At 37.5% G+C, this 20,471-nt stretch overlaps 1 protein-coding gene across 1 annotated transcript in view; it reads left to right on the top strand.

The window, feature by feature from the left end:
- FRY (FRY microtubule binding protein) overlaps positions 1-20,471 on the top strand; it is a 433,805-nt gene that overhangs the window by 191,618 nt on the left and 221,716 nt on the right. Inside the window, 1 exon segment of the mRNA XM_078147059.1 lies at positions 14,511-14,564. Coding sequence (XP_078003185.1) covers positions 14,511-14,564 — 54 coding nt within the window.

Here is a 20,471-nt window from a genome sequence, read left to right as displayed (position 1 = left end):
ATTCCTCTCCCTCTTCTTCCTCCACATTTGTAGTCATCTCTTTCAAACTGTTATGAATAATAAGTTCCTTTCATCCTTTCTCTTTCTTCCCTAATATTTTGCTTTCCCCTTCCTTTTTCTTTTCTCTATTACTATAGTCAAAACAGAAAAGATTCACCCCAGCATCTTCTATCTTATTTAACTTCCTCTGTGACCCTTCAAGGTACTAAGACTCTGTTCAAATGTATTTACATTGCTAGGTTATTCTTCACTTCTGTGTTTGAATTTCAGATTTTCTACTTAGCGTGTTTTTTTTTTAATCAGGAATGCTTCAAAATCCTTTCTTCCATTAAAGATTCACTTTCAGTTTTGCAGAGTAAGTTATTTTTGGTTATGAGCCTTTATCTAATGCCTTTTGGAATATTTTGTTCTAAGATCTTCTCTTTTTTACAGGGGTAGTTGCCAAGTCTTGTTTGATTCTGACTGTGGCTCACTGATAACTTGTCCTCTTTCTTTCTGGTACCTTGTAATATTTTTTCTTTGATCTGGAAACTCTAAATTTTCACTGAAAATTTTCATTTTGGGCTTTCTTTCAGGAGATACCCAGTGAATTCTTTCAGCTCTTTCTTAGCTCTTTGGCAGTTCTTAGCTCTTAGTTCTTTGCCATATCTGAACTTTATCTTCTGGTTCTGAGAGATCTGCACAGTTTTTATATATGATTTCTTGAAATACAGCCTTTTTGGAGGGTCAGGTTTTCAGGTAGTCCAGGGATTCTTAGATTATCTCTCTGAGACTTGTTTAACAGGTCAATTGATCAGTTAGGCAACAAACATTTATTGTGCCAGGCTCAAGAGAGATTAGGAGTAGATATATAGATCTGAGAATCATCTACATAAAGATGGCAGTTGAACCTATGTTAGTTAATGAGATTGCCAAGTGATATAGTAATAGATGGAAAAGAGAAGGGGACCTAGGAGCTTTGGAGAATACCCACTATTAATATACATAACCTAGACATATATCTAGCAAAGGAGATTGAGGAGTAGTTAGATGTATAAAAGGAGAAAATAGTGTCACAAAAAAACTAGAAAAAAAGAGTATCTATGAGAAAAGGGTGATTAACAATGTAAAAGACAGTCAAGAGGTCAAGAATGATGAAGACTGAGAAAAGGCCATTAAATTTGGTAATTAAGAGGTCTTTGGTAACTTTTTAAGTTTCAGTTGATTGATGAAGTCATAAACCAATTTGCACAAGATTCAAAAAAAGAATTACAAAGAAAGGAAGTAGAGGCTAGTTTTCTCAAGGAGTCTAGCTATGAAAAGGAGGGGAGATATATGTGTAAAGCTAATCATAGTCAGGGCAATAATTGCTTGAAACTTTTGTTGGCTTCCTTGTATGTGTGTCTGCCTTCACATTTCTATAGAATGATGTTGTACCTTATCACCAGTCATAAGAGTCTTCCTTTCACATCCAGCAGGGTAGAGACAAATTTGCATTGTATTTCACAGCATATCAGCTTCTTTTCTTGAAGAATTGTTTCCATTTTACTCCCTTGAGTGACATCTGACATGGTTTTCTTGATATTCCTGGTAGAAGCAGATACAGGTATTTGTGGATGTTTTTAATATCCACAAATGTTACTTTGTGTTACTTGTAGACACTGAATGAGAACAAAAAGAAAGAATGAAAAACAATTCTTAATGTCTTTCTTCCAATGAGTTACTACTTAGCATTAAATTATTGGGTCTAGTTGAAGAGAAGGGATCTCTGTTGTCATAGTATAGTTCACTAATGCTCTGTGAAACCACCAGGTTAAATCATGAACTGTTTATTCAACCAGTATTAAAAAAAAAACACATCAGAATGCATCAAATCCCCCATTCCTTTTTAATGCATGAGAATGTTCTTATCAGAGGCCTGGTATTTTGAAGGCTCGGGAGCTTTTTGACATTTACTTGGATGTTTTCATAACCAGCCCACTATTAAATTAAAATGTCTCCTATAAGCTGCCTGTTAAAAGCCAAAGTCAGTTATGCTGTTAGATTTTTTTAAGGGATATGGGCAATTGCTGTTTTTATAGCCATAATTTTTAAAATTTTGTATAATATAACTTACTGATTATACTTAGATGCTTCCGAGAACTTAAAGCTTTAATTAATGCCAACAGGAATGTTTATAGCCTTAGGAAAGGTACTTAGAACTTAATTTTGGCTCTTGAGAAATATAAAAGATAGCACACAGTTTAGTTTCATCTGATCTGGACAGCATCGGTGTTTTAAAATTCTTGATGAAATCATGTTGGTGTGGTTTGGTTGGTTTGGGAAAGTTGTTTTAATATAATTCTGTGTTTTGTTAAAGGGCACCACAATGTCTTTGTCAGCGAGATTTGCAGCATTCTTTTTCTCATATATTTTCATAGGAGTATTGATGTTATCTAGTGGCAAGGACCAAAGAAGTGCAAAGCTTACAGGACATACCAGAGGGCCATGGCTATGTTATCCCAAGAATATTTGTCCCAAGATCAGCTAAGGTTGTAAAAACTTCATGGGATCCCCTATCTAGAGCTGGAAGTAACCTTGGAGGCCACCAAATCAGTTCCCTTAATTTATAGATGAGGAAAATGAAGTACAGAGAAATTAAATGACAAAGTCACAGAATCTAGTAAATGTGCAGTCTAGGATTTGAACCCTGGTGTTCCTCACTCCAAATTGAGTGCACCGTTAACAAGCACTAAGCTTTTCCCTTTCCCTTAGATTTTCTCAGGATCTTAGGTTGAGAAAGGTGCCATTCAGTGATCACAGGACTCTAATAAAAGGCAGTGCTTTGCTTGATTTTTAAAATATTCACTGCAACAAATGTTTCTAATTATACCTTTACTAATTTCCTTTCCATGGTCTCACTGTAGTGTGAAGGTGACCTTGGGTTCAGAGCAGTGGAAGGCAAGCTCTGGACAGGTCCTCTAATGCTACGAAAGTTTTCAGTATGTATGTCCTCACAATGACCATCCTAGCTAGGTTCAAAGACACTTATCACCAAAAGGTTGGTCTGAGATGTTGAATTTGGAGGTGGGGAGGACACAGTAATTCATGAAATTTTCTATTAAGGTGTAAAGGTTTTGTGATCAATGCCCATGAGAAGGGGCACCTAGTGTAGTAGATAGTGCCAGGCCTGGAGTCAGGAAGACTCATCTTAATGAATTCAAATCTAGCCTTAGATCCAGTTGTATGACCCTGGGCAAGTCACTTACCCCAGTTTGCCTCAGTTTCCTCATCTGTAAAATGAGCTGAGAAGGAAATAGCAAACCACTGTTGCCAAGAAAACCCCAGAAGGGTTCACAAAGAGTTGGACATGACTGAAAAATGACTAAACAAAAATCCATGAGAGGGGTATCCCCAGTGGTGATGTCATGGAAACTTAAAATATCAATGCTGATAAAGTCCCTTTCAGGTTATCTATGCAGTCAGATTGTTGGTAGAGAAAGCCTTTTGTTTTACCTTCCTCCCTGTTTCCACCTGGTTTTGTAGAATATACTATTATCCAATAAGTATATGGATATATCTGGTTCTTACGATATGTTTTAAAATCTCTTCAGAGGCTGTGGGCAGAGAATACTCTTGTATTTTGCATATTCTTACAATTATGGAAGCAAAGACAGAAGGGCTTTCTATTTTCTGCTCTCTTGACATGAATGTCTTCATCTTTAAACTTGCCTTCACTTCAGCATAAATTAAGCAGGTACACCTGAACGACTGTTTCATTTCCTCTACCCCAGATCTTTTGTAAGGCCAGGCACAGAGGCACTCTGTCCAGAGGCCAGGAGCAAACTAGCAGTTAGCAAATCTTTGTTCTTCCTCCCCAGATACAATAAACTTCCCAGTCCCAAGGCCAGCTAGGGACAGTTTAGGAAGCCAACTACCTGACCCTCATTATTTCTTGATACTCTGTTTATTCTGGTTAAAAATTATTTGTGCTCAGAGCTCACTGGATAACTGAAGTACAGGTTAGGTAGAAAACCTTTATTGTTATTATAAATCATCTCAGGAATAGATCAATTTATTGATAAATTTTTTTTCAAATTGGTACAGAGTGGTTCTGTTACCAAGACCCAGTGAAACGAGTTGATTCAGTGACATAGCCATTTGTTAAACACCTATATAACACTAAGAAATAAGCAATCATTAGGTAAATACAGGTGAGCAGTTATTTCAAGGATTAAAAATATTTAGTAAATCACTGGTACAATTAAATCCTACACCAAGGCACCAACAATAGTTTCTAACAGGTACTATGTCAATCAGTTTTTGGACACAGAATTTTGTAACAAGTTTTTTGGGGAAAACACGCCAATGTACATAATCCTGGTGTGTTGAATTGAGAAATTTTTTGCAGTACTGATGTATGAACCGTTAAAACTAGCACTCTAGCTTATATTGAAAATTAGCCTAACCTCCCCCACCTCTCTGCAGGGGTGGGGATGGGGGAACAGTGGGTATGAAATATTGCATATTCAATCAGACTTACTTCGTATGTTTGTTAATTTTGCTTTTTTTTTCTAAATAGCTTCTTTATCTTTCTTATTCTATGTTACAAGGGTGCTTATAACACATGCCTTGCTAAGTGAAACTGGGGACATATTTGGAATTGAAGGAAATAAAAAAAAGTAAATAAAATCTTCACAAAGAAAGTTAGTTTAGATAACACTATAATTATATTGAAAATTCTCATCTACAATATTCTATAGAGGTTTTTTTGGACATCTGAATTTGTTAGAAAAATATAGGAATCTGAACAAGAAAAGAGAAAATATATATGACTTCAGGAATATGTATGGAATTTTACTTTTGTGACCATGTGACCATACATCAGTGTATCTGTGATCTCTTGGGGGTTAGTGATGGCAACCCTCCAATGTTGCAGATTGCTATACATCTAGCCCTTTATATTATTTGTAATTCTTGTCTTCATCTTTTCATAAATTTTACTTAGAGGATCTTCCCAAAGTACTGGTGGTGGTTAAATATTTGGCAGTTACCAGTGTACTACTGTCTGTTTTCTATGTATATTCTCTTTTGCCACCAGACAAACCCACCTCCTTTTTTTGGACATGGACACTGCAAATGACATCTCTCATAATACTTTTCTTACGCAAATCACGTGCTGCAGCTCATTCCTGCCTACCATACAGCCTTCTATTACTCTTTGGGCATTCATATGTGACAATAATGTAGCATTATTATTTCACATTTGTTATATTTATGTATACATCTCTGAACACATTGCAAAAATTGCCTAAATCTTGTTTTATTAATAAAGATCCTCCTGGGTAAATATGATTTACTTGCAATTACTTTCTTTTTTAGTCTACTATAAAAACTTCTTCTTTGATAAATGATTTGTCCATAAGGATTGATGAAATTTCAAAATACCTATCTTCCAATTAAGACATGGTTTATATATTGTCTGGTTTTCTACATCGCTGTAGGTACTGTTGTATTCTTCATGAGTTGTATAGATGACCATATAAGAAACTTTTTAAACAAAACCATAGTGTATGGTGAAATTATTTTAAAAAAAGGTAGAAATCAGTGTCTTTCCTCTGCCCTTTTTAAGGATGTGTGGACACAAAGAGCTTTTAGAATTTTTGTTTTCTTAAGGGGAAGGTAGGCAGAGATTTGAACTCCCTGAGGTGTGAAAAACACAACTAAAACCTGGACTTTTCCTATGAAAATACTGAAAACCTCTACAGTGTTCCAGCACGAGAAAATAGTTGCATTTATTTGATGGGCTCAAACAGCAGTCCTCTTTCATTGGCCAGCAGGGAGGAGATCAAGCTCAGAGAAAAGTCTACTGTGTAGACTAAGAACTAAATCTGGGCTTACCACATAGAAGTCAAGAAGTTTGCCACCCAGCTCTTCCTGATTTGCAGGGGGTTAAGGGAGAATGTGAGGAATAAGCACAGGGACCATTTACCACTCTCTTAAAGAAGGATTAAATTTTCAGAATAGAGCTTGTAGAGGGCATTTTATTTCGGTGGTCCATGCCATTTTGTGAAAATGAAATATTTCAGATTCACTTTGAGAAGAGCAATAAATCTCTAACACTTGACACTATGGCATGGTGGGAGTTGTATAGGAGTTTGTTATCTGCTCTTCTGACCTACGTCCTCTTGAGTTTGTTACCGTGATGTGAATTGATGTTATTCTTTAGGAAGGCATACACCCAGCGTAGTAGTTTAATGTTTGGAAAACTTCTCTTCTTTCTCCACATCTTCCCCTCACAAAGTCTGTGTCATAGCCGAAAAAGTCTGCTCTCTCTCTCCTGAATATGGCCCCAGCTTACCACTTTCCTAACTTTGCTCATGCCTTAGGCTTGGAATGGCCTCTATCTCCATCTCCTTATGTTTCTTGGTTCTTTAAATCTTTCCTCTACTATGGAGGCTGATACTCCAAGCTAGAAGTTATCTGTCCACCATCTCATCTCATAACGCTCATACTCATCAGTCAATTAATTAATGAGCATTTAGTCCATCAGTCTACAAGCATTTATTGAGTACCTATTATGTGTCAGACTGTGAAAGGCTTCTTGCAGAAGGTGGGATTTTAGTGGAGATTTGAAAGAAGCCAGGAAAGATAGGAGGCAAAGATGAAGAAAGACAAAGTCCAGGCATGAGTGATAGCCAGTGAAAATGCACGAAGTCACAGGCTCTAGAGTTCAGAAAGGATGGAGGCTAAGAAAAGGCCATTAGATATGTTAATTTTAAGAGATCACTGATAACTTTGGAGAGAACAATTTCAAATGAATGATGAGGTTGGAAGCCAGACTGCAGATTGTTAAAAAGAGAATGAGAGGAAAGGAAGTGCTGGAAGCCTTTGTAGGTAGCAACTTTCTTGAGGTGGTTATCCACAGAAGATGATAGGGGTTGGCGGGGAATATAGGGTGATAGTGATAATGGATATAAGGGCTTTTTGAGGAGAGAGTAGACTTCAGAATGTTTGTAAGCAGTATGGAGTCAACCGGTAGGCAGGGAGAGATTGATATGTGATATTAATATAATGATGGGGAGATTATAAAGGGGCAATCTGCTGGAGAAGGTGGGAAGAAATGTAGTCCGTTGTACATCTAGAAGGGTTTGTCTTGGCAGAGAGAAGAGATACATCTTCGCGTGAAACAGGTATGAAGGAGGAAATAGTCATAGAAAGCATCTGAGTGATAGGAGATGAAGAAGAAGGCAGAAGAGGGAACTCTTGGTGAATGGAGTGATCCAAGGCTGTAGTTTGGCAGGGCAATATTTTTGCTAGAATAAAGAATCAGGGACCATGAGAGAAGAGAAGAGTGTAAAGTTGAATTGGTTCACTAATAGGTCAAGATGGGGAAGGAAAGAGAATATTGCAAGTGCAAAAGTGGTGGCTTGGGAAATAACTGCAGGATGAAGGGTTTGGAGATCTCAGTGAAGACAACCCGTAGGGTGTGCATTTGCAAGTCAAGGAGAGATGGAATGATAACACATTATCAGATAAAGGAATTTCAGAGATCATGAACATGGATATGGAATACTTGAGGTGATAACAAGATCAAAGTTATGACCATTTCTTTGTTTAACTGTGGAGGAGTAGATCATGAGAAATGAATAAGTTGAGGAACTGAGATGTCAGGATGTTGATGGGAGTATCACTATGTATGCTGAAGTCCCCTCATATATGGGCAAGGATTGGGATGGAGAGAAAGACTATGGGCCATGCACTGAACTCAGTGAGGAAGAAAGGAGTGTGTTCTGTAAGTCAGTAGACAACAGTCACCAGAATCTTGATTGGGTGACAAATAGGGATTGCATGAACCTCAAAATCAGAGCTTACTGAGTGTTAGTGGCAGAAAGAGAGTCTGCCCTAGAGGGCCACAGGAAGCAAGGAATATTCCAATTGTCCTGCTGTGACAAATGAGTCTTGAGTCTGAGTGAAAGCACAGCCCGTGCTGGAAAGATAGCCAGGAAAGCTGTCATTAGAAAGAAGTCAGGTTTCAGAGAGCATAGGATAGAGGAAGCAAGAAAGCAAAAAGATGAAGATGAAAGCTAGTCTGTTATCTTCAGAACAAGCATTTTTAAAGGGCACGGTGGAAGGGTTGGCTTGCTTTATTTGCTCAGGCACTCTACTAAGGAAAGACAAAAATGATTCCTTCCCTCAAGGAGCTTACGTTCTAATGGGAGGGGGAATAGCATATATGAATCAAAACGTAAAAGATAAATAACCTCAGAGGGGATGGCTCTGGTACCTGGGGAAAATCAGGAAAGATCCTAATATGTATTTTTTATATTTTAGTTTGTATTATATTTTAATTTACATAATGTTTTTGCCTGAAACATTCCTCCATGAAGTACAACTTTCCTCTCAGAGCAAATTCTTGTTTCTGTGCTTCTTCTTCCTTTTTTTTTTAATATAAATTTATTTATTTTTAGTTTTCAATATTTACTTCCACCAGATTTTGAGTTCCAAATTTTCACTGCATCTTGCCCCGCCCCTACCCCAAGATGGCATGCATTCTGACTATCCCTTCCCCTAGTCTGCCCTCTCTTCTATCTCTCCCTCCCTTCTCCTATCCCCTTCCCCTTCTATTTTCCTGTAGAGCAGGATAAACTTCTGTACCCCATTTCCTGTATTTCTTATTTCCCAGTTACATGTGAAAACATTTTTTAAAAAACTTATGTTTTTAAAACTTTGGGTTCCACATTTTCTCCCTTCCTCGCTCCCCACCCACCCTCATTGAAAAGGCAAGCAACTCAATATAGGCTATACATGTGCAGTTATGCAAAACACTTCCATAGTAGACATGTTGTGAAAAACTAACTCTATTTCCCTTAATCCTATCCTGCCCTCCCATTTATTCTATTCTTTCTTTTGACCCTGTCCCTCCTCAGAAGTATTTGCTTCTGATTGCCCCCTTTCCCAATCTACCCTCCTCTCTATCATCGCCCTGCTTTCTTGTCCCCTTCCCCCCTTATTTTCCTGAGGGTAAGACAGATTTCCATACCCAATTGAATGTGTATGTTATTCCCTCTTAAGCCAAATCCTATGAGAATAAGATTCACTCATTCCTCTCACCTTCCCCATTTCCCCTCCACTGTAAGAGCCTTTTCTTTCTGTTTTGTGAGATAATTTATCCCATTCTACATCTCCCTTTCTTCTTCTCCTAGTATAATCCTCTCTCATCACTTAATTTTATTCTCCAGATATGACCCCTTAATCTTCAACTCACCATGTGCCATCCATCCATCTATCTATCTATCTATCTATCTATCTATCTATATACACATACATATAATTTTTTCCCTCCAACTACCCTAATACTGACAAAGGTCTCATGAGTTATAAATATCATCTTTCCATGCAGGAATGTAAACAGTTCAACCTTAATAAGTCTCTTATGATTTCTCTTTCCTGTTTACCTCTTCATGTTCCACTTGAGTCTTGTATTTGAAAGTCAAATTTTCTATTCAGCTCTGGTCTTTTCATCAAGAATGCTTGAAAGTCCTCTATTTCACTGAATGACCATTTTTTCCCCTGAAGGATTATACTCAGTTTTGCTGGGTAGGTGATTCTTGGTTGTAATCCTATCTCCTTTGCCCTCTGGAATATTATATTCCATGCCCTGCGGTCCTTTGATGTAGAAGCTGCTAAATCTTGTGTTATCCTGATTGTGTTTCCACAATACTTGAATTGTTTCTTTCTGGCAGCTTGTAATATTTTCTCCTTGACCTGGGAACTCTGGAATTTGGCTACAATATTCCTAGGAGTTTTCCTTTGGGGATCTCTTTCAGGAGGAGATCTGTGGATTCTTTCAATTTCTATTTTGCCCTCTGGTTCTACTATATCAGGGCAGTTTTCCTTGATAATTTCTTGAAAGATGATGTCTAGGCTCTTTTTTTGATCATGGCTTTCAGATAGTCCAATAATTTTTAAATTCTCTCTCCTGGATCTATTTTCCAGGTCAGTTGTTTTTCCAATGAGATATTTCACATTGTCTTCTATTTTTTCATTCTTTTACAGTATCTTCATTTCTCATAAAGTCACTAGCTTCCAATTGCTCTATTCTAATTTTTAAGGAAGTATTTTCTTCAGTAATCTTTTGGACTTCCTTTTCCATTTGGCCAATTTTTCTTTTTAGGGCATTCTTCTCCTCATTGGCTTTTTGGACCTCTTTTGCCATTTGGGTTAGGCTATTTTTTAAGGTGTTATTTTCTTCAGTATTTTTTTGGGTCTCCTTTAGCAAGCTTTTGACTTGTTTTTCATGATTTTCTTGCATCACTTTCATTTCTCTTTCCAGTTTTTCCTCTACTTCTCTTACTTGCTTGTCAAATTCCCTTTTGAGCTCTTCCAAGGCCTGGGACTGATTCATATTTTTCTTGGAGGCTTTGGATGTAGGAGCTTTGACTCTGTTGTCTTCTTCTAGTTGTATATTTTGATCTTCTTTGTCACCAAAGTAAGATAATATAGTCTGACTCTTTTTGCGCTGCTTGCTTATGATGCTGGCCAGTTACTTCAGTTTTAAACTCTTTGTTAAGGTATAAAGTCTGCTTCCAATGTGAAGAATGTACTGTCCCAAGTTTCAGGGGTTTGTACAGCTCTTTCTAGAGATACTTGTAGGGACCTGTAAATTTTCAGTTCTCCGAAGGTGGTATGATAAGGGGTGAGGTGTTACTCCTTTCCTTTCCCGTACTCTAGTCTGTTAGTGACCACAAGCACTGTTTTCTGTCCTGGAACTGTGAGGAGGGTTTTCCCTCCACAGCCACTACAAGCGCCACCACTCCAGCGCTCCTTCTCACCCCAGGACCGCAGCCCAGAACTGTGACCCAGATCCAAGCATGGGCAAAGCAAGAGATCCCTGCCTCAGCACTGACAAAGAGATCCCTGCAATCCCTCTCTGATCAGCCACTGGATTCCCCCTCAGTCTGTGGGCCAGAAGCTCAGGAGGCAGCTGCCCCACCCATGGCCACGCTCTTGGGGAATAGAGTTGAGACCCCGCTCCTCTCTCAGCATGGCAGAAACAGACTTTTCCCAATGACCTTCTAAGTTGTCTTTGACGTTCCTGGATTAAGAAGTCTGGAGACCACCACAGCTGCCTGTGATTCAGTCCTCTGAGGCCTGCTCCAGGATCCCTGAGGCTGCATGCCATGCTGCGCTCTACTCCCAACCCAGCTTGATATACTTTTCTGATCAATAATTCAGGCTGTCTTTGGCTGGAAATTTGTTTCACTCTGTCTTTTGTGGGCTCTGCTTTAGAATTTGTTTAGAGCCATTTTTTATAGGTATTTGGAGGGGTTTGGGGGAGAGCTCAAGCAAGTCACTGCTTTCACTCTGCCATCTTGGCTCCGCCCCCTAAATGTCTACCCCTCATGTTTCTTCTTTCTAAAGCACCATTTCCAAGTCTTTTCAGGCCTCTTTATACTCAGTTCTCCCCTGAGCATGGACCTGGAACAAGTCCCTAGGTTCATCCTCTCCTCTTTTCTGAATGAAGGCAGATTTCTGGATCCAGAGAAACCCCTGGACTTGGAAGCAATCTTTATATTCAGACAGCCTGTAGTGATAATCTCCCTCAACTTTTTTTTTCTTCAGTTAAGCTCCTCTCAGAAGCAGAGTGAGTGAATGATTCAGAAACTTTTTTTTTTAAGACTGGAATTAATTTGTTGCACAGCTAATATCGGCTAATTACAGTTAAGCAGACTTTCACAAGATTCACTTACAAAAGAAAGGCTTGGTAGTCAGCCACAAGCTGTTGGTTGGCTCTGGTGTTCCAGTGAAAGAACACCAGGCATTAATAATAATATGCCTCTGGCATGTTGGGGGCCATTTACACGAAGCAGGAGTGCTAAGCATTTTTAGCTTATCGATGGGGACAGAAATGTCAAGTGCTTAGTTCATGACGGGTGACTTTGTGTGCCTGACAGACATCACCATTTTTGTGATGTCTTTGAACTTGATTACTTTCAAGTATATGCTTCTGAAAAGAGATATTGGGTGGGCACTGTGCCCTCCCTGAGAACAAAGCTCAGTGAGGACCTGCTGAAGCAAGTTTTCTGTAGAGCAGTACATTTGTGAAGGCCCTAAAGGACTAGGAGCTGAAACCTGCATCCATATCTTATTCTCTACAATTTCCCTCCTGTCTCCTAGACTCTCATTTCCTTTGGATTATAGCTTCTTCTACATGCTCATATCTGCTTTTCCTTGGGGGAGGGCAAGGTGATGAGTTTCTTTTTTATATGGAACCATTTGAGATTAACAAGTAATTAATAGAAAAAGGAGTTATTTCATGGAGGTAGTGTGGTACAATAGAAAAAAACAATGGCTCTGTAGACCTGGGTTCATATCTTATATCTGATTCTTACTCCCTTTGCAACCTTCCTGGGCCTCAGTTTCCTCATCTGTAAAATGAGGTCAGATGAGATGACCTCTAAGGTCTCTTTCAGCTGTGATCCTATAAATTCAATCTTACTCAATCTAAGCAACAGAATTTAGCTCCTGAACTCCACCTTTGTGTATGTTTAACTTATTCATGGGAATAATATGTAGTGGAGAAAGTGAGCAGTGGAATATATTGCCTCCCTGGGTAGTACTAATGTAGCCACCACCCTCCCATATATTTACAATTGTATGTAGGAATGAACATAAAATATGTTATTTCTCAGAATTCCCTCCCAAGCAGTAGCAGGCAATAACTTTTTTGGAGTGGAGAATTTACTTAGTGCCATGCCAATGTCAATATCATCACCTCTTCTACCATTAGTGTTGGTCCCCAGCCCTAACCAGACATTCTCGTAGCCTGTGAGGAAAAGGACTAAACGGTACAGCCTGGGGCACGGAGAGGGTTTCTATTGGCCACTTTCTTTCCATTATTATACAAAGGTGACCCAATAGAATAATTATTTTTAAAGGAGTTCAGGATTGTGACTCCCAAGGCTGGATATCTGAAACCTATAAGGCAGTATTTATTCCCTGTAATAAGAGGGTTGGGGAAATGATGTAAATCCAGCATCAGCCCTATCCACTTCCTTATTTTGCATATTTGGATGTGAATAGCTTTAATTGTAGTGTTTTAAATGGCTTGGTAAACTGAATAAAATTAATTCAAAGCTTTCCATAGAACTTGGCAGACAGAGGCAGCTATGGAACTTGTGTCTCTCTATGCAACCAATAACTTGGCTGCTTTTCTTTATGAGTGAATTTTTATTTTATCTTTCCATTTCCTCTCTGGCACCTGCCCAGTGGCCATTTTGTGCCATTGGGTAGTAGTTGAGAAGAAAATGTTTATTGGCTCCTAACATCACAGAATCACCTTCATTCTGGATTTACAGATATTTATTAGATCTGTTACAGAGAAATTCCAGCAAATTTGGGGGGCAAGCAGACAAATAGAGCCCCTTTGCGCATTCCTAAAGAGCAAAGACATTTTCTTATCTGGTCTATACCTGCACAAGGCACATACTCTGTTTTCTAGGGGCTCTCTTTGATCTCTTTGGAGGGAATACAGTATCCTTTAGGCCATCTACATTAACTCAAGCCCTATATGCTGTGAAGAGGAAGAAAATAAGCATGTATCTAATCTAACACCTACTATATGCCAGGCATTGTGCTAAGCACTTTTTAACAATTGTGTCATTTTATCTTCATAACATCCCTTGGGAGATAAGGTGCTGTTATTATCTTCATTTTACAGATGAGGAAACTGAGGCAAACAGAGATGAAGTGATTTGCCCAAGGTCACATAGCTAGTGTCAAAGACTGGATTTGAAAAAGAACAATGATCATGATGAGGAGGAGGATAGTAATGATGATAACTGACATTTACATAGCAATTACTATGTGGCAGGCGCTGTGCTAAGCACTTTATAATTATTATCTTGTTTGATCCTCAGAACAACCCTGGGAAGTAGGTACTATTAGACAGGATTGGAACTCAGGTCTTCTTAACCGCAAGTGTAGTCTATCCACTGTGCCACCTAGCTGCCTCATACACTGTGTGTTACATAATTTATGTTTGGGCAAGTAAATCCCAAGCAGACTAAGGTTGGGTATAAATGTCTTTCCCCAAAATGAATTTTAATGCAAATGAGAAATAAATTGCTGTGAAATCCCCATTCAAAGAGGTAGTCAAGACATCCTAAGTAGAAAAAAAGAATTGAGTAGAACCCTAAATTATTGTTACACAGATTTGGTTATGCTTTTGATCAGAATAAGGCCCCCAAAATGTTACTGCATCCAGGAAATGCCTAATGTTACCTCCTAACACCACAGTATTATAGAATCCATTTTGTTGTGCTTTTAGGTCTGGGAAACCTGGAGTCCCATGTTCACTTTTAGGTCCTTAATCTCTTTCTCTGTCTGTCTTTTTCTCTGTCTTTCTGTCACTCTATCTGTCTCTGTTGTTTCTCTCCCTTTCCCTGTTTCAGTTATTGACATGTGCTTAGCAACCATACAGAACATTATTATTATAAAATATGATAGTCCCTAATTATAACTTTTATCTGTGTTCTTTGTTTTTTTAGGAAAAGCCTTTGACAAAATCTCTTCAGCGAGGAGAAGACCCTCAGTTTGATCAAGTAAGTGGCAGTGTATTGTGTACTATTCAGCAATATATTTTTTTTTAAAAAAAGGTAGCATCCTGGCTGCTCATTTAGTGAGCATAATAATGGGCTTCTCTGAACAGCATTGAAATATGGTGTCTAATCAATTCTCATGTTTCTAGAGCAGAAAAACTAGAAAATTTTTAAAGATACCCAGGTTAGATCCTCAGAGGATTTAATCCCAAAATCTGTGGATGCCAGAACTAAGGAAGATGGAAGAACAAATTAAAAGGAAGATAATGAACTTATTTGATGTCTGAGAATATGTTAAGCCCTAATGTTGTGAAAGAGCCAGAGAAGACTACTAGGCTCATTTTTAAAAGATTTTAGGTTATGGCTACTATGGCTCATAGAGGAAGTTATCAGAGAAAGTTAGGGATGTTTAATACTTTGATGGAGCCACAGTTTCGTCAGTCTGTGTCCTCCTTCCTCTGATACCAGTCATAGTCCCTCTAAACCCCCTCAGGTTGGAGATGTTTTTACCCACTTTTTTTCCCCCAATAAAGTCTCCATAGAAGATCTATCTGGTGTACTTGAGGCCTTTTTCTTGTCCTTTTGGTATCTCAAGGACAATAACCACTCATGCTTTCCATTAATGTTTTCTATCTCACAACATAACCAGTCTCCTTCCCTTTCTGGTCATTTATATACCTTGGAACATCCCAGTATAATGCTAAAGGAATTGGCTTGGCTTGTGCCATATTAACCATGGGTTAGTTCAAGGGACAAAATGGATCATAGTTTTTCATCTTTCATCAAATTAACAAATTCAAAAGACACACAAAAGAAGAAATTTTGAAAATAAGAGGAAAAATAGATAAAATAGAAAATAAAATTACAGAAATTATAAACAAAACTAAAAAACTTGTTCTTAGGAAAGAGCTGCAAAATCATTAAACTCTGAGTTAACCTGTTTTTTTTTCAAATGAACAAGGTAAATTCACAACAAAGGAGAAAGAAATAATCATTAGACTAAACTAGATACACTTTCAAATTTAGAGAGAGAATTTAAAGGAAATTATTACCTGCAAAAGTATGAAATAATTGTACTAATCAAGCATACCCTAGAGATCTTAAACAGCCCAATTTAGAAATAAAATCAATCACTAAGAAATTACTGAAAATAAATAAATAAATCCTGGTCCAGATGGATTAACAAGTGAATTCTATCATATTTTTAAAGAGCAGTTAATAGCTATTCTCCAGGTCATCTGTCTCCATTCCTGGAATGAATGTCATCCTCACTTCCATTTCTAAGAATCTCTGGTTTTCTTCAAAGCTAACCATTACTATCTATATGAAGCCTTTCCTCACCCCTCTAACCGCCATAATGAGTAGCTTCCCCTCAAAATGATCTTGTATCTATTTTGTATATTAACTATATATGAACATGTTGTCTCCTCCAGGTAGAGTGGACTGTTTGACTGTTTCACTTTTGTCTTTGTATTTCTGGTGACTAGCACAGTGCCTGGCATTAATAAATGCTTGTCAATTAAATGAGAGAGATTCACACATTTTAAAATGCTTTATAAATGTCATTTTTTGTTACTGGCATGCCAGTAGTATCCTGAAATACATTATACAAGTAAATATCTCTGATATTCAAAAAATACTTGATGCTCATAAGCATGTATAGGCATTCAGGCACTATATCCAACAAGGAAAGCAAAAGAACTTAGGTGGCTAGAGGGCTGCACTTAGAATCAGGAAGAACTGAATTTGAATCCTGGCTCAGACACTTACTACTGTGTGATCCTGGGCTAGTCAGAGCCTCTTTCAGCCTTATTTCCTTATATGTAAAACAGGGATTAATAATACTACCTTCCTCTTAGCATTGTTTTAAAGATCAAATGAGATAGCACATGTAAAGTGCCAAGCACTTTGTAAACCTTGAAGAACTATGTAATGCTAGCTATCATTATTTTTGTTATTATTATACCGGTTATAAATGCTAGTTTGTTTATATCAAGGGCAATGATAATTAAAAGACTAAAAACAAAAACAAAGAGAAGAACTATAGAAGGCAGATAACCTAGATCTTATTTTGAAAAATGTCAGTAGCTCACATTTATATAGGCTTCCCTTACAATAGCCCTAGGAGGACTATAGTTCAAATATTGTTATGCCATTTTGCAGACAAGCGGACTGAGGTTCTAAAAGATTAAGTGATGTCATACTAAAACAGTAAGTGTTTGAGGTGGGATTTGAGTCCAGATCAGTCTGACTCCACCTCCAGCAATGTGTCAAATCTTAAAAATATTCAAAACCACGAAGTATTACACTTTATAAACAAGCTTCTGAGCAGCTTCCAAATAACAGCAGCAGTTAAATATGAAATAACCATGTTCTCTGCATGATTAGAGAAAAGATAACACTTGGCCACAGTAAATAATTTTTATTATGTTGTTTTAGTCTTTTTGCTTTAATTTTATTTAAATTTTTATTTTATTTAAATTTTTACATCAATATGCAATTTGCAGCAATATGCATAGGCATTGGCCTATGGTTCTATTTTTCTGCCTTCTTCCTCACTCGGTTAGGTATTATGACCACGTTTGTCTCATGAACAAAATTTGATTAATTGATTTTTTCTTAATTATTGAAAATTTATGGAGAGTAATTAGTAACTGCTTTTTAAATATTTGTTAGATTTTACCTGTAAATCCTTCTGGACCAGGATTTTTTTTGGGGGGACAATTCCTTAATGATTTGTTCAATTTCATTTTCTAATTGGGCTATTTAAGATCTCTAGTGTGTTTTATTAATATGAGTATTTTGTATTTTTGTAGGTAACATCTACTTTTAAATTCGAAGTTTTTGGTGCACATAATTGGATCTAGTGTTATTCTAATAATTATTTTTATTTCTTCTCTGAGTTTACTTTTTTTATTTTGGCAATTTGATTTTTCTCTCTTTTTAAAATAAGCTTAGCTATTTATTGATTATTGATTCCTTTAGTCTTTTCAAAGAAGCAGTTTTTAATCTTGTTCATAATTTCAGTAATCTTTGTTTTCTATTTCATTTTTTTCCTCTTCTCATTTTCAAGATTTCCTTTGCGCTTATTTTAAGTTTGTCAACATGTTGATTCTCTAGATTTTTTATTTGCACATTCAGTTCATTAATCCTTTCTCTTTCTATTTTGTTAATGTATGATTTAAAAATATAATTTTCCCTCTGAGAGATGCTTTTGTTTTTGCTAAATACAAAAAATTTTGGTTTTATATTGTCATTCCATTTTCTTTACCATAGTTCTTATTCCTCTGATTTGTTCATCAACCACTCATTATTCAGGATGCTATTATTAAATATCCATTAAGTCTGTATCTTTCACTTATATGTATTAATTTCTATTTTTACTTTATGTTCTATAAAGTATATATTTAGTATTTCCGTCTTTTTACATTTATGTATGACTTCTCTGTTGCCTAGTATATAGTTTATTTTTAATATTTGTCGAGTACCTAGCACATAGGAGGTGCTTAATAAATTTTTGTTCTTGTTCCATGTGATACTGAGAATATGTATGGTCTTTAATAATACAGCACGTCTTTCAAACCAAATTTCTACCATACTTTGTTCAGCGCCATATTTTTCCTTTTGTTTACAGTCTCATACAAGTCTGAGAAAAGAACTCCCAAAGGGGCTACTTTATATAGGTAGACAAAATAATGAGAAAATTCATTTGAAAGTCTAGAATCCCAAGGGAAATAACGGAAAAAGAAGGAAAGAAGAAGGAATAGGATTTTGACCCTCAACCTATGTTATACTGCAGTGATCATATTAATCTTTGCTGTAAGGAGAGGTTTGCTGAGTAGGGGAGTTGGAAATTTGGAAATGAAATGAATTTTATATATACTGTACTCTAAAGATCCTTATCACAATTCCTACTCAGATGAATCTGGGGCCCTAGAGAAAACTGCAGGAGGGATATTCCTGAGGAATTGGAGGTAATTTTATAATGCCATTGGCTTAAGGCCTCACTGGTGTACCCTCAGCCCCCAGATGACCCAGGATTACCAATTGAGATTACCAGATTTTAATTAGCCAGCCATAAGTAGGGTTTTTTGTGGAGTGTTTTGCTTCTTTTGTCTTGTTTTGTTTTCTGAAGAGGTATTTACTGAAATGGAACAGTAAGAACAGTTGATAAAAAACCTCCCCCCAAAAGTCTGCAGCATACTTTCCCACAAGTACATTTAAATTCCAGATTAAAGTTGGCTCAAGCTTTGAAAACATGTGGCAAAGGGGTAACTCACAGTTCCTTGTTGCTGGAAGTCCTTTTTCTCCATTTATGGGATATCCATATACTCCAGAGTGTATCTAATATGTCTTTGGCTCCAAATGGAAACACTACTGTCAACTTATCTGAAAGCTCTAGTGGGACACCAGTGGGAAGATAGAGAGTCCAACATCCTGTAGACCCTTCAAAGCTCCCAAGGCTGAAACTTGGACTCCTCCTTCCCCTGAGATTCCACCGCTGTGGTTCCTTCTCATTAGGCTTAGCTAGAAATGCTATACTCACTCCAATTTCTGGCACTCTTTGATTCTATCCAAATTGTTGCTTTATGGAGGACCAATAAGCTGTGACTAAATCCCTCAGTCAGTTAGAACAGACATCCTGTCTAGCATCGCCTCACTTTACCTGAAGACTTTGAATGATCTTTCGCAACTAGTTCAAGTTCCATGATTGATTGCTTTTCTGAGGCACGTTCTCACCAATAAATGTATCAGAACTAAAATAATGATGGGGTGATTTTTGACAACATTCTTACAAATGTGATGCAAAACTAAAAGATGTCAATACAATTAGACATTAAGAACAAAAAAAATGTATGATAACAGATTGATCTGATTCCTTTTTTGATAGGATCACTGGACAAGTAAATCCAGGTGTAGCTCTCTCCCAGAACCAGGCAGCCAACATCTCTCAGGGGTCTAGGGCAGTGGTGACAAAACTGAAATAGAAACAGGGGGCACTAAATGGTATATGAGGATCCCGGCGGGTACATAGAAAACCACAGATTAACAGTATCTATGTTCTTTAGTATTTTATTTATTTTATTAAATATTTCCCCATTACATTTTAGTCTGATTCCTGCCCCCAGACCATGTGTTTGACACCTCCCTTCTAGGGTACCCTGAGAGACTTCTGAGGTCTCTCACCTCTGTTGCTGTCAGCTCAAACACCTACTACCTGTGCTCCACCACTAACCATATTGTAGGGACAAGTTCTTAGCGTTGTTGTTGTTCAGTCGTTTCAGTTGTGTCCAATTTTTCACAACTCCATTTGGGGTTTTCTTAGCAAAGATACTGGAGTGCTTTGCCATTTCCATGTTAAGGGACTTGCCCAGCATCACACAGCTAGTGAGTGTCTGAGGCTGGATTTGAATTCAAGAAGATGAATCATCTTGACTTCAGGCTTGTCATTCTATCCACTGTACCACCTAGCTCTGCCAGTTCCATGTAATCACCTAATACCAATTAGATTTTATAGTAACATACATACGTGTGTGTGTGTGTGTGTGTGTTGTGTGTGTGTGTGTGTGTGTAAAAGATATAGTAAGAACAAAGGTATAAACATTTCCTCTCCAAAACTTCAGGGACATACTCTTCCCTATGGTCTCACCTCAGTCTCTGGGGATCACAGACTCTAAACTTAATTCAGTTCTTATATAATATTAGTCCCATCAAGTGGGTGGTGTGGTATTACTGATGAATGAGTGGTCATCTTAGCTTCTGTTGGCCTGGGTCCAAAAGATCACTCCCAGAAGTCACTGTTTGCTCCTCTGGGTAGAGATGGTGGACAATAAAACTTGTCCTGGACCTTTAACTCCCAAATTCCTCAGACACACTCCTGATTTTTTTTAATTTACAAGACTGGAGACT

Source organism: Phascolarctos cinereus, unplaced genomic scaffold (genome assembly GCF_003287225.1).
Source record: "Phascolarctos cinereus isolate Bilbo 61053 unplaced genomic scaffold, phaCin_HiC Scaffold_726;HRSCAF=1367, whole genome shotgun sequence".
NCBI classification, from domain to species: domain Eukaryota; kingdom Metazoa; phylum Chordata; class Mammalia; order Diprotodontia; family Phascolarctidae; genus Phascolarctos; species Phascolarctos cinereus.
Note: the sequence above shows the minus strand (reverse complement) of the source record. Positions and strands in the feature narration are given on the sequence as shown.